This window comes from Polyodon spathula, chromosome 13, assembly GCF_017654505.1.
Source record: "Polyodon spathula isolate WHYD16114869_AA chromosome 13, ASM1765450v1, whole genome shotgun sequence".
NCBI classification, from domain to species: Eukaryota; Metazoa; Chordata; class Actinopteri; order Acipenseriformes; family Polyodontidae; genus Polyodon; species Polyodon spathula.
In genome coordinates this window covers 31,963,827-31,976,974 of record NC_054546.1, presented here as the reverse complement: position 1 = coordinate 31,976,974, position 13,148 = coordinate 31,963,827, and the positions used below count along the sequence as shown (strand labels likewise).

At 41.4% G+C, this 13,148-nt stretch overlaps 1 protein-coding gene across 5 annotated transcripts in view; it reads right to left on the bottom strand.

Annotated features, from left to right (window-relative positions):
• Nucleotides 1-383: 383 nt before the first annotated feature.
• Nucleotides 384-13,148, bottom strand: part of LOC121326175 (F-box only protein 31-like) — a 14,848-nt gene continuing 2,083 nt past the window's right edge. The window contains exons 2-10 of one of the 5 annotated variants that reach the window (XM_041269364.1): nt 11,903-11,974; nt 10,548-10,634; nt 7,953-8,029; nt 6,938-7,189; nt 6,409-6,483; nt 3,670-3,773; nt 2,821-2,974; nt 1,828-2,192; nt 384-1,262 (exon numbers count right to left, since the gene is read on the bottom strand). In XM_041269364.1, coding sequence (XP_041125298.1) covers nt 1,040-1,262; nt 1,828-2,192; nt 2,821-2,974; nt 3,670-3,773; nt 6,409-6,483; nt 6,938-7,189; nt 7,953-8,029; nt 10,548-10,634; nt 11,903-11,974 — 1,409 coding nt within the window. In that variant the 3' untranslated portion in view covers nt 384-1,039. Of the gene's footprint in view, nt 1,263-1,827; nt 2,193-2,820; nt 2,975-3,663; nt 3,774-6,408; nt 6,484-6,937; nt 7,190-7,952; nt 8,030-10,547; nt 10,635-11,902; nt 11,975-13,148 lie in introns of all 5 variants that reach the window. The other 4 variants (XM_041269363.1, XM_041269365.1, XM_041269366.1 and 1 more) reach the window with 4 other exon arrangements.

Below are 13,148 nucleotides of genomic sequence, written 5' to 3'. Positions count from 1 at the left end.
AGCTATGTGCTGAATGGAATTGCAGGATCTCTGAAATACTTGTTAGCTACACTCACTTTAATACAGTAGACACTCAGGGGAAATCTGCGCAGGAATGCAACACCCAGAGGTAGCTTCTATACCAAATGAATTACTAACAACACTGAAGTAGTGTTCAAATTACAGTTAGAGTTAGGGTTTGATTATCAGCGAAACATGATTACAATTAAATTAAAAGCAGGCAATAATGTTGGGTTACTATAACCCATATATATATATATATATATATATATATATATATGATATATCATAATAGATATATTATTATATACTCTATTATATATTATTTTCAGGAGACAGACGAAAAACTCTTTTATTTTGAACTTGAGACTCACGTCTGTATAAACAGTTCAGGGAAGCGGTTACTGCACACCCTGTAAAAACACCCAGTCCAGCTGTAATATAGACTAGATCAGTCTTACTGCCTTTACATTAGTGCACAGCAGCACCATCTAGTGCACAGCAGTATATTTCCAGCAAAGCAAAACTTGATCCAAAGTGGCAGATCAATAGATGCTGATGGCTCTAACTTATGATAAGACCATTTGGCTAATCTAGCTTACATTACATGTCCATAGCAGGCTGCTAGATCGGAAGGGCAGCTCTAAACTAAAAGACATACCAAAAAAGAAAAAAGCACGGTATTTGAGCATTTGCAGTAAGAACCACAGAGAATGACTGCAATCGAAGCGTGAAACTATTTCAGAGGACGGCAACTCCAGCAGCTTTCTAGAAACAAAGGCAGGGGGGATTCGTAGCTTTAAATAATTAGACTGTAGCCTCACCAAACCTTCCGACTATACACCTGACCTTTTTAAATGTACTTTAGAATGAATGTATTTTTTCTTTTACCTTTAAAAGCTGTGTAAATGTGCATGCTTCTACAGAGAGGTACCAAGGTCAGTCTTGCTTTAGTGTGTGTTTTTTTTATTTTTTATATCAGAACTTATTACTTGCTTTCTTTCTTGTAATTGCCAACGGTGTTTGGAGATTTGGCTTGTCAGGAGGTCCAAGACTGCATATTCTTCAGCATTTCTTCAAAAGCTTCCAAGGTGGGGGCCTCTGCGTACTGCAGTTTATCCGTGATTCTGCTGTACAGGCTGAAAGACTTGAGCTCCAGCCAGATGAAACCGAAGCGGTTGTCATCAAACAGGATGAATATCCCCGGGGTGTGCTCCGGACTGGTGAAGCCATGGCCCGCGATAAGCCCCGTCCCATAGAAACTGGAAAAGACCAATCAGTTAAAACACATAACGAAAGCAAAACACGCCTTCTTTTTATAATGCTTTTGAAACAGTTCATTGTTTTCAAATATTCTGTTATAACTGTATGGTAGTGGGCTCTAACTATTTTGTTGTTTTAGATGGTTTGGATAATCATTAAATCTTAAAGAGCAGCTTCGTAGAGGTACACAATCTAAAAGTTATCTTAACCAAAGTTTTACTCTTCTCATTTAGATTCACTTTGTATCATTTTCTGTGACTTTTTAAAACTCCAGAGTTTAGAACACCCCATGGCCTCAACAGAATCCTAAGTACACCTGGTACATCAGAGTGGAACCATTAACCTGTCCCCCTGGTGGATGCAAGCCCCTTGCTCCTTGGGACACTGCAATATTAACAGTACAGAAATTACAAGAGCAATAAAAAAAGGTTATTAGGGATCCTCCTCCCATATTCCCTGTTTTTAGGGAGTTCAACTGTTTTTAAAACAGTTTATGGAGAAGAATAATAACGACTGAGGAGAAAGTGATAGGATTCTGCTCTTAAAGAAACTCTCAATGCTCACCATATTTTGCACGTGCGCGGGTAAATTTCATTCCGTGCCATAACTCCCAGTGGCAGGACAAAGGGCTGTGGAGCTGGGAGCAGACTAGTGCTGGCCTCGGCTCCTTCAGTGGTAGTGGTAGTGGCAGGGGCTGCTCCCAGTCCATTCTGGTTCTCCTCTCTTCCTCCTCCTCCTTGTCCCTCGGCCCCTGGCTCTGTGCTCCTGCTCTGGGCAGGATTGCTCTCTCGCTGCACTTGCCCATGGACCTCCATCACCAGGCGGGATAGCTCTTCCATGCTGCGCTGCTTCTCGATCTCCGGGAGCTGGATGGGTCGGGACAGGTCAATCTCCAGGGTCAGCTGGCCTGCTGGGACATTGGGGTCCCCCTGATGACAGAAAGGAACAAGCAAACGAGAGCTCTGAACTGCAGCCCGAGCTGTAGTCATCCATTAGGACACAACTGCACTTTGAAACCCGTCTCTAAACCTCATTCTTTTCCACTGCAGTCTACAATCCAATCTGCAAACAGACATCACATAAAAGAACGCCTGTGTGTATAATTGCTATGTATCAATTAATTTATAATTAATTTCCCTGACAGCATAATTTATTCACATCCTTTGTGTTCTACTGTATGTTTTCTCTATTTTAAAACAAGTGTTCCACTAAATACACTTGGTGCATTAGCAGTTTACAGATGTTCAGGTCAGTCCTCTGATCTCACCACCAGGACAATGGCCAGCCCTGTAGGTGTCTGCTTCAGCTCATCTCTAGGAGTAACACATCCTGCAGATTTTGGCCCCTTAAACTTCAGGAGCACCTCAGCCAATGCAAAACTCCCTGTGGAATCTCAAGCAAAGACTCAACTTTGCACAGCCAGAACTCTAACCTGCTCTCCCCTGACTGCATGACTTCCTCTACACTTCACACTGCTGTGCTTTTATGAGGCGAGCCGCTCGGGTTCCCCTGGCAAGCAGGTAACCATCCTTCTCTTATTGCAGCAGTGGTACTCACAGTGAGTTTGGTTCCCTTGGCGCGCCTGCCGTGGAAGCTGAGCATGACAATCTCCAGCCCGTGGCTCCCATAGGTCCCCTTGAAGAGCCCTGGTCTGAGCAGGTCTCCCGGGAGGTATGGGGGGAGGTAGATACGACGATAGGTCAGGCAGTTACTGAAAAACACAGGTAACACCCTCCAGGATCAAGCAGACACTGACACCACTTCTAAAAAGTTTACCACAGTACAAGCATTGCAAAGTGTCATAAAGCATAGTGAAAGCATGGTAAAGCACAGGTAAGCATTGTAAAGACCAGTGATGTATGGTACAACATACTAATAAACTTGGAAAAACCAGGGTAAAATGGGAAATGCACAGTATAGCCATATGAAAGAATTGGAAAATAGCAAGAATACTATGGTACTGTAAAGGAAAAAACACAGGATCATATGGTAGAGTTAATGTTTTACACTTCTCAAAAATATATACATATCCCCTTTGTTCACCGTTAAGTTTCCTATCTACATTATGCCACACTTCTATAATGCAAATTTTGTATTCAAAGTTATGGCAGGATCTGAAAGGGCCATTATGAATGTTGCCTCTGATTTATAAGATTTTCTGTGATTAGGTAATGGAAACTGAAGATTTTCATGTTTTCATGTTTTAAATGAAAATGCATGTTTGCTTCGACGTGTGTTTCTTTCAGAACTACACCTTTGAGACTTGTGTAGCTCATGAAAACGCTTTGATTATGGTTAGTTAGGTATGACACTGCTACCACTTCTTAGTTTGCTGACAGCAGATGCCTTGCAAGAAAACAATGACAGCATGCCGTGTCAGCGTTTGAAATGGAGACATACTCGTACTGGCTGGTGTAAATGAACTTCATCAGGATGAGCTCCTGCATATGCTCATTAAAGATATCCTCCAGAGTACGACCCCACTCCTCCTCTAGCCATGTGCGGAACTCCTGCCGAGAACAGCAAAGACATCAGTCAGCAACACCAATTCCTAGTATGTGTTGTAGTTCAAACTCTTTCTCCTCTGATGGTCTAGCTGCATTCAGATCATGTGACTGATGGGAAAAGGAGCAGTTAATCTACAATGCTGTGTTTGAAATGTTTGACCTTTCTTCACTAATGCAAGTACAGAGCCAGAAGATTGTAACACATTAAAAGAAGGTGAGCAATAGAGAAACCAAATTAAATTTATCATGAATGCAAAATGATAAGAGGCTCATCCTGCTCTTACACTGAAATGTGCGCTATCATCAATAGAGCTTTAAACAAGCCCACAACTGACTGTGACGGTCTAGTAAATATAAAACTGGATTTTCGACATAAAAAATATATTCTTTGAATAGCTCCTGAGTTAAAGCTTTGCAATTATAATAAGATCCAAAATGGAAAATTACCTATAGGGTAACAGTATCCTGGGAGACAGTCGGCATGGTTTTAGGAAAGGGAGATCATGTCTAAATAACCTGCTTGATTTTTTTGAGGATGCAACATCAACAATGGATTATTGCAAAGCATATGACATGGATTATTTAGATTTCCAGAAAGCTTCTGACAAAGTCGCGCATAAAAGATTAATTCTCAAACTAAACACTAAGGTAACCAGTGGTGTACCACAGGGATCAGTGTTAGATCCCCTGCTCTTCCTACTCTACATTAATTACTTAGATTCTGGTATAGTAAGCAAACTTTTTAAATTTGCAGACGACACAAAATTAGGAGGAGTGGTAAACACCGTTGCAACAGCAAAGGTCATTCAAAATGATCTAGACAGCATTCAGAACTGTGCAGACACATTGCGAATGCCATTTAATATAGAAAAGTAAGGTACTGCATGCAGGCAATAAAAATGTGCATTATAAATACCATATGGGAGTGTGGAAGGGGTGTGGGTAATTCACTGACAAGGAGACAGACAGGTGTATTTGGGAAACACCACACAGGTGCCCAGTTTTATTTTAGGCCGGCTCTTTTTCTTTCCTTGTATTTTTTCTCTCCGGTAGAGGGCACTGTTGACCGTGGGCTGCCTATCAACGATGATAGACAGCACCACGGAAATACCACAGCTGGTACACGACCTGCAAATGCACTCGCAGGTGCTCAAAGAAATAATAATGAAAACAGAAGGCGAAAAGAACAAGGGAAAATAAAACAGTAATAAAACTACAAATAAAAGGTGCTGCACTCGGCAGCGTTATCCCGGTCGCCGCTACCCGCACGACCCGGATCACCGTCCTACTCTCTCGGCTATCTCGCCTGCTCTTTCACAATACGCCGGGGTCTGCCCAAGGGTTCCCCGCTCTCTCTCTCTGTCTCGCTGATTCCCGGTCCTGAATCAAAGTGTCCGCACCCTTAGCACGTCTAAGTGGGCAGACCTGAGGAAACAACAGAGCGTTACTTTATAGGACCGACAATCACCCAAGACCCGCCTCTCGGCCATTCAGAGAGGGGGAAAGTCCACACTCACACTTTCCCACCTCCCCGTGTCACTGCCATGACTCACAGGCGGTTGTTGGGCGACTGCCGCCCTCTTCCTGCAGCCCGTGAACACGCCAGCAGAGTCAGCACAGATCTCTCCCTGTTACAGGGAGATACTGAACTTGGAGTTTACGTTGACTCAGAAATGTCTTCATCTAGACAATGTGGGAAAGCTATAAAAAGGCCAACAAAATTCTCAGATATATAGTGAGAAGTGTTGAATTTAAATCAAGGGAAGTAATGATAAAACTTTACAATGCATTAGTAAGACCTCACCTAGAATATAGTGTTCAGTTCTGGTCACCTCGCTACAAAAAGGATATCGCTGCTCTAGAAACCGCAAAGAAGAGCGACCAGAATTATTCCAGGTTTAAAAGGCATGTCATATGCAGACAGGCTAAAAGAATTGAATCTATTCAGTCTTGAACAAAGAAGTCTACACAGCAATCTGATTCTAGCATTCAAAATTCTAAACAGTATTGACAATGTCGACCAAAGGGACTTTTTCGACCAGAAAAAAGAAAAAAGGACCAGGGGTTACAAATGAAGATTAGATAAAGAAAATAGGAGTCCCTTTTTACACAGAGAATTGTGGGAGTCTGGAACCAACTCCCCAGTAATGTTGTTGAAGCTGACACCCTGGGATCCTTCAAGAAGCTGCTTGATAAGATTCTGGGATCAATAAGCTACTAACAACCAAACGAACAAGATGGGCCTCCTCTCGTTTGTAAACTTTCTTATGTTCTTAACTACGGTCTGAATTGAATCAGAGTCTGTGGTTCCATCTTAGCTGTATTTTATTACAGATACAATAGTCTAGATTTATTCCAGGCCTAGGCCAAATATTTCAAATAAAGTACAGACAGTAGATAAGCAGTGCACAACACGGCAGGGTAAGCAGATTTTCAAATCAATCATTTGCTAAAAAAAATAGACAACGGGCAACAGAAAACAGCAGTTTATCTGATTATACCAAGGCAATTCAAGAGGTCTATAGGAGGTTTAGGCTAAGTTCGTGAAAATTCATGTTCACCATGACCAGTGTGACAGCCGGCCAAACGGGCATTATCAGTGCAGGAGGTCCTTTAAATGTCTAGACTTGTCTCTTACCTCTTGCCTCCCCCCGGACATTCGGTGGTGATCTGTCTGGTTGCATTTGGTGGAAAACTCATCTTTCTTCACTATCTGCAATGAGAATATTAGATGTGCACAAAAGTGTCAGTAATTAGTTTAAGTACCTGACAATAATGGTAACCTCCACTGTCTTAAAAACTGACAAAAAATCAATAACATACTATCCTATGTGCTTTCATCTATCTTGTCCCCATTGTCAGGTTGCTCCAGGAAGAGTTAGCAGCAAATACACTTATAATTACTACTCTAATCAAGTTGAGAGCGTGCTTTCTCTTGCAATGTTTGTATGACAGACCTGACTCGCTTTGCACACAGGCCTGACACAGCAAACAATGTGCCAGAAATACACTCTCACCTTGATTAGAGCCAGAGAACACTTACAAACATACAGTATACTACTGAAACTGAAAGAGTTTTTAAAACCGGAAATCAATTGTATTTGCGTTTCCTGCAGCCATTCCCACCTGCACCACTGCAGGTCCTGTACTCCCTGCCGATATCATACCTGGATGTCTCCTTTGTGAGGTCCCTTGTGTCCATACATGCACTCCACAGTGGCCTTGTTCGTCTCCCACATGTGAATGCGGAACAGGGGCCTGCGCCTCATGACATCATCCACTCGGGGGTCGTGGGGGGGGAGGAACATCCAGCCGATAATAAACAGGCCATCCACCTGGGGCAGCAGAAACACAACAGCGGAACACCAGGGAAAGTGAACCGGCTCAACCACCACTAGCCTCCACTTCAGGGTTGTTTGCTTTTGTTAAATTATTATAAAATCACGAATCAGAAACCAACCACAATTACAGTACATATTTTGACCTTTATAGACATGTCAGTCTGTGCATAGAGTGTATGAAGCGCATGGTACAATAAAAATACTTGTGAAATATCAATAAATATATAACCAGCCAAGAACAGATGTCCGAGTAGCTGAATCATGTGGGTCAATTGAACTGAACGGCAAACAGGTGTGAACACAAATAAAACACAATCACAACGAAATCCATTTGATGAAAACCCACCGTATTTACAGTACCTCAACTTACCTCAACAATAAATAGACTGCATGCTTAACTTTCATTTTGTCTTATATAGATTCTTGACAGTAACCTCGGCTTTGAGGAACTCAACCTTACCATAGTCTACCCATGGTTTGTTATAACTTGTTATTCTTTACAATGATTGCCTATGCTTTACCATGCTTTCACTGTGTTTTATTACACTTACACTACGCTTGCACTGTGGTAAGCTTTTATAAGCACAGCCATGGCACCAACCTTGACCAACAGGCATAAGCACAGCCATGGCACCTGGCCTTGACACTGACCTCCAATAAAAAGGTCTGGCTTCGTTGTCCTTGAGTATGTCAGCCTTTGCCTCAACCTCAACCTTGGGGCTTGTGGCCTTGGAGGTCCTAGCATTGGATCCAACACTATCTGACATACAACTTCAGGAACCCCCTTGTTTCTCTCTCAAATATCTGCTCCTACATTAATAAGAAGATGTCTTCTGCTTACCACAACATTGAGCAGCCCTCCATAGGGTCCAATATCCGGCTGCCACAAACCCAGGATGTGTCTGTTCGGGTGCAACACTAGAACAGAACAGAAAAAAACACATTAAAAAAGGCATTTATATACTAGGGCCCTAACAAGTACAGTAAAACCCAAATGTGGTAGGTACTTTGACAGCAGTAAGGATGAAAAAGGAGTGACTTTTGCATATTGTTATATTTACAGTACAGTACAGGTGTATATTACAAATGATAAGAGATGACTAGTAGGGTTGCAAAAGGCAGCTTTTACCAGCTTATAATGGACTCCAAGCTAGCTATAATCCTATTTTCCCCACCCAGAATAAGGCATGTCAATAACAATATTTATATAAAGACCTAGACCTCTCATCAATGAACATTAAAACAGCTCTAGTCAAAGACACTGGAGACAATAACCCTTTCGCTAGTTACTCTACCTCATTGCCACTTTTAGATTCTTGACAAACAGTTTCATGCACCTCCATATTAGAGATTGATGGGGCTCAGATTAATTTCAGAAAGAAAGCAGCTTCTTGTTTGAAAGATGTATGCTATTCTGGGTAATGTACTCCCCCATGAGTCTCAGATATTAATAAACTGTGAGATCATTTCCCTCTTGCATAAAACCCTCTTCTCTGGGCTGGATGAGCAGCTCAGTGGATTGAAATATTAACAGCATATATTACAAAGCTGTGGAATGCAGTCAAAGAATCCATGTGCTTTTTACATGCATGGAGGAATCCTGTGAAACAGCATTACCATCATCAGGGTAAGATAGAAGTTTTTAATCTATACCATATTTATTTAAAAAAGAAATTGGAACAAACAAACTACAATCATCTATAATCAAAGAAACTTGACACCAGTACGCTGCACACAAACTGACAATCTGGCCCATTCTAAAATGGTTCCAACCTGTTCCACAGTGGTTTAGGCTTTCTCTGCTAATTCTAGAACTGTGCACGAAGCTTGCATATTACAGAATGGGTCAACCAGCTTAGGAATTTCTTTGCAGTAGTTTGGAAATCCACATTTCTTTGTAAACTTGTGTGTAAACAGGAAGTTTTGAGATTGCTCAATCTGCTCAATCACTTGCACAGATTAGCATAGAAGAATATTATCTACGCAGGCATGTTACAGTACAATGAAATCTCTTAATTAAAGCCAAGGGAAGAACTAAATGTGGACCTAATAGCCTTACTCCTGAAAGTGCATAGTCAAAACATTTGTCAAATAATTATATGCAAAATGTTCTAATCTGCTGTGCTTTGTCAATGGAATCACATTTATACTGGAAAAAAGTCACCTGAAAGTGAGGTTTAGCTGTCTTATTTCATAAGCAAGTGGTCAGAATGGAATAAAATAAGAAACCCCCATTAGTTAAATACTGTGCACTACATGGAAACTTTAGATAATGTTGTTCTATACAGTGTATGACTGGGAGTAAAATCTTTAAACTATGTACTACCCTGACAGTGCCTAGAAGCTACAGTACCTAATGGGAGTTGAGGATTAAATACAACTGGAGGAATCTCTGCTATGCGAGGTCTAGCAATGCAACAAGCACCACACAGGCTTCTGTTATAATGAGCGCGAGCGCACACACACACAGCCATGCCTTGTTTTAAAAAACGCTGCAGTGACAACCACAGAATACATGCAGCTGCTGGTGACATTGACAAAGTGAACCCTTTTCTCTTATCAAACAGTCTACCTTTTATCGTTGCAAGATAGCAACTAAAAACAAATAGACCTCAAGCAACTTACTAGCTGTCAATAGTGATCATCTTATTCTCAAGGTGTTGTTTTTTTTAACCCACCTATACATGGTACTAGACATTCAGCTATAAATCGCATGTAGATATTGTTTACCCTCCCCTTACCTTTTTATGTTTGGAATCCTTCATATTATAGCAATGACTCCAATTTTTTGCTAAGGCCCTGTTAAGGTGCTTTGACTTTGAGCTCAGCGGCTGCTCTTGTAGGCTAGATCAGGCAATGTCTTTATGTACTGTAGTAAGCACCAGCGTCATCTAGTGCACAGCGTGACAAAAGGAAACTGTTTGTAAAGTGGCCAGCTCTTGCTTCTATAAAGATATATATATATATATATATATATATATATCTATGACAGGTAGCTAGATCTGAACAGTAGATCCTGAACTCAGGTGAAAACATCTTAACACTTCTGTTTAACACTTTTCTATACAACTGGCTGCCATCGTGCTTGCAGGCCTGTGTTGTTTTGCTTCATGGCATGGGTTAAACACATCATGACCTGTAGACTCTGCCAGATACTTCACCATGGGATACATTGGGGTCATACAGCCCCAGTTCCATTTCCATTGTCTTGAATTTATATTTTGTTTCTGAAAACTGTTGTCAAATAAGAGTTTTTAATGAATATGAAAACATAAGATACTTCTATTTGTTTCTCCTTTATCGAAGAAGGAAAAGGTTAGGCTTTGAATCACCAAAACGTGGTTGTTTGTTAGTTCTTAAGTTTGTTAGTGCGGTGAGTGGTTATGGGCTACACACACACACACACACACACAAGCCTCGTGTCCGAGGTACATACAGTGGGTGTACACATCCCGGTAGTCCATGTGCTCATAGTCAGGAAGGAGCTTCATAAAGCGCCCTGACTTCACTCGTGGGTTAATACCTGCACAGACATAGCAGGCCAGTTTGGTACAGGGACGACATACTAGTTATCTTCACTAGTATTCTTCTGGTTGTTCAGAATCACTTTGTCAAAGTTGAAAGCACTTCTGAGTTCTCAAACATCTCCTCTCTTCAGGTATAACCATTAACCATTTGCCTGCAGTGGGTTTAAGAAAGATCCCACTGTGTTCCATCTAAAGTGCTTGGAGAAAAAAACATGTTTGAGAGCTTCATGAAGCTGTTAAAGCTTTTCAGCCTCCAGGATGTGATGACTGAAACAGAAAATAGGCATGTGGTCTGGTGGTTAAAGATAGGGGCTTGGACCAGGAAGCCCCCGGTTCAAATCCCAGCTCAATCACTGCCTCACTGTGTGACCCTGAGCAAGTCACTTAGCCTCCTGGTGTTCTGTCTTTCAGGTGAGATGTTGTTGTAAGTGACTCTGCAGCTGATGCACAGTTCACACACCCTAGTCTCTGTAAGTCGCCTTGGAGTAAGACGTCTGCTAAATAAACAAATAATATAAAAAAAAATGATTTGATCAACCTGTACACTGGGATAAGCCAGAGTATCATAGATCAATTTTCTTACATCTTATCAGCACTAACAACATGAACACTGCCCCACCCTTTAATATCTAAACCCTTTCATTTACTGTATTTCAAACTCACTTCTATGGTCCAGCTGCAATCACACCTATAGCAAAGACAACCGGCATGTAGCTATTTATCGTTCTATTTAATGCATAGCCTGAATTGGCATAAAAAAAAAAAAAAAAAAAAAAAAAAAAAACGTAACTTAAGACCAGTTAATAAAGCTAAGGTAAGAACACAGACTTTAAAGCACTGGTTATCTCGTCTTTAACCTTTGTGGGTTACCTCGGGTTCGAGTGGAGTTGCTCCCGAGTAAGCCTGTACTCTGAAAAGCTTTAGAATCGAACTCTGGAACTCTGCCACAGCGCTTCCTGATGACTAAAGCACTAAAGTGCTGCACTACACCACACTGGCAAATATTTACTAAGTTTCCATTTTTAAAAACATTTGTCATTTGTAAAACTAAGGTGCTGATTTGATCAAACAATGCCCTGCTGGGATAAACCATAGCTGGAATGTATTAGAGCATTTCACAGAAGCAGGGAATCAATCTGGATTGCATCAGCTGCTTATTTTAGGAGTAATACATGTGTGGTTTGATCCCGGCCGGCAGGGTATATGTTGATCAATTCACCCCTTCACTGAAAGGCTGGTCATACTGAGGTCCTTCTGTGCTTACGTTTCACGTAAAGATCCTTGCTGGATAGGCCCACAACTTCCATCTTCCGCAGATCTTCACACATACCGAACTCTGAAAAAAGACAACAGTGGGAGAATGGACAAAAGGAAGGATTTTAAACATAAAGGGATATGTGTGTTAGTAGCTGTGCAGGTCAAATACAGATGTTGACCTTATTGTTTACTTAGCAGTTTACAGTGTAATATTCAGTATTTCTTCAGAATTCTTTCCATTTACAGTTAAATTAAACATACAGTTTTGTAATTTCTAAAAAGGGATGAAGGTTATGGCTGTAGATTATATAATAATATCCCTTTAAGACTGGCATAATAAATTTAAGCATTGGACTATGGTAGAATATAGTGCACTGAGTTGATTTTGATTCTAAAGCCCTGTGGTACCCCAGTGGTGATTGCATTGAGAGCAGAGACTCTATGAGACCCATAATGGTGAGCGATGGGTGCCAATGAACACTAACACAACAGCAAACAACTCTTCAATTCATGTCTTCCTGTTATTAAAGTTTCTGTTTACACAAAATATTACTTGTCAAAATGTTCACTCTTAGAGTCAAACAGATCGTTTCACGGAGCCTAATTAGCCTTAATCTTGGACTACTTAATGGTGGCGTTTACATGCACAAGTCAAGGCAGTTTGTGTCCCGTTCGTCCCATACAAGTTCTATGGGATTGAGGTCTGGAGACTGGGCAGGCCAGGTCATTAGACTAAGTTGTCCTTCACTTTCCTTCTTGCACAACTTTGAGGTGTGTTTTGGGTCATTATCTTGCTGAAGAATGAAGAAATGCCCAATTAGCTGTAATCCTGATTGAATGGCATGCCTCTGAAGTATGCTATGATAGCCATGCTGGTTGAGCTTGCCATGGACTTGGTAAAGATCACCAACTCTGTCACCAGCAAAGCAACCCCAGACCATGACACTGCCTCCTCCATGCTTGACAGTGGGAACCACACTTGCAGAACTCATGCGCTCACCCTCTCTGCATCTTACACATACTCGGCGGTTGGACCCAAATATTTCAATCTGTGTTTTTTGGCCCAGGCAAGTCTCTTCCTCTTATTCTGCACTCTTAACAATGGTTTCTTTGCAGCAATTCTTTCAGTTATGCCAGCTTCACGCAATCTCCTCTGAACAGTTGATGTTGAAACATCTGTACTTCTAGTAGCATTTAGCTGAGCTTGTATTTCAGGGGCAGTTAATGGCCGGCTTCGCAGACTTGTGACTCGA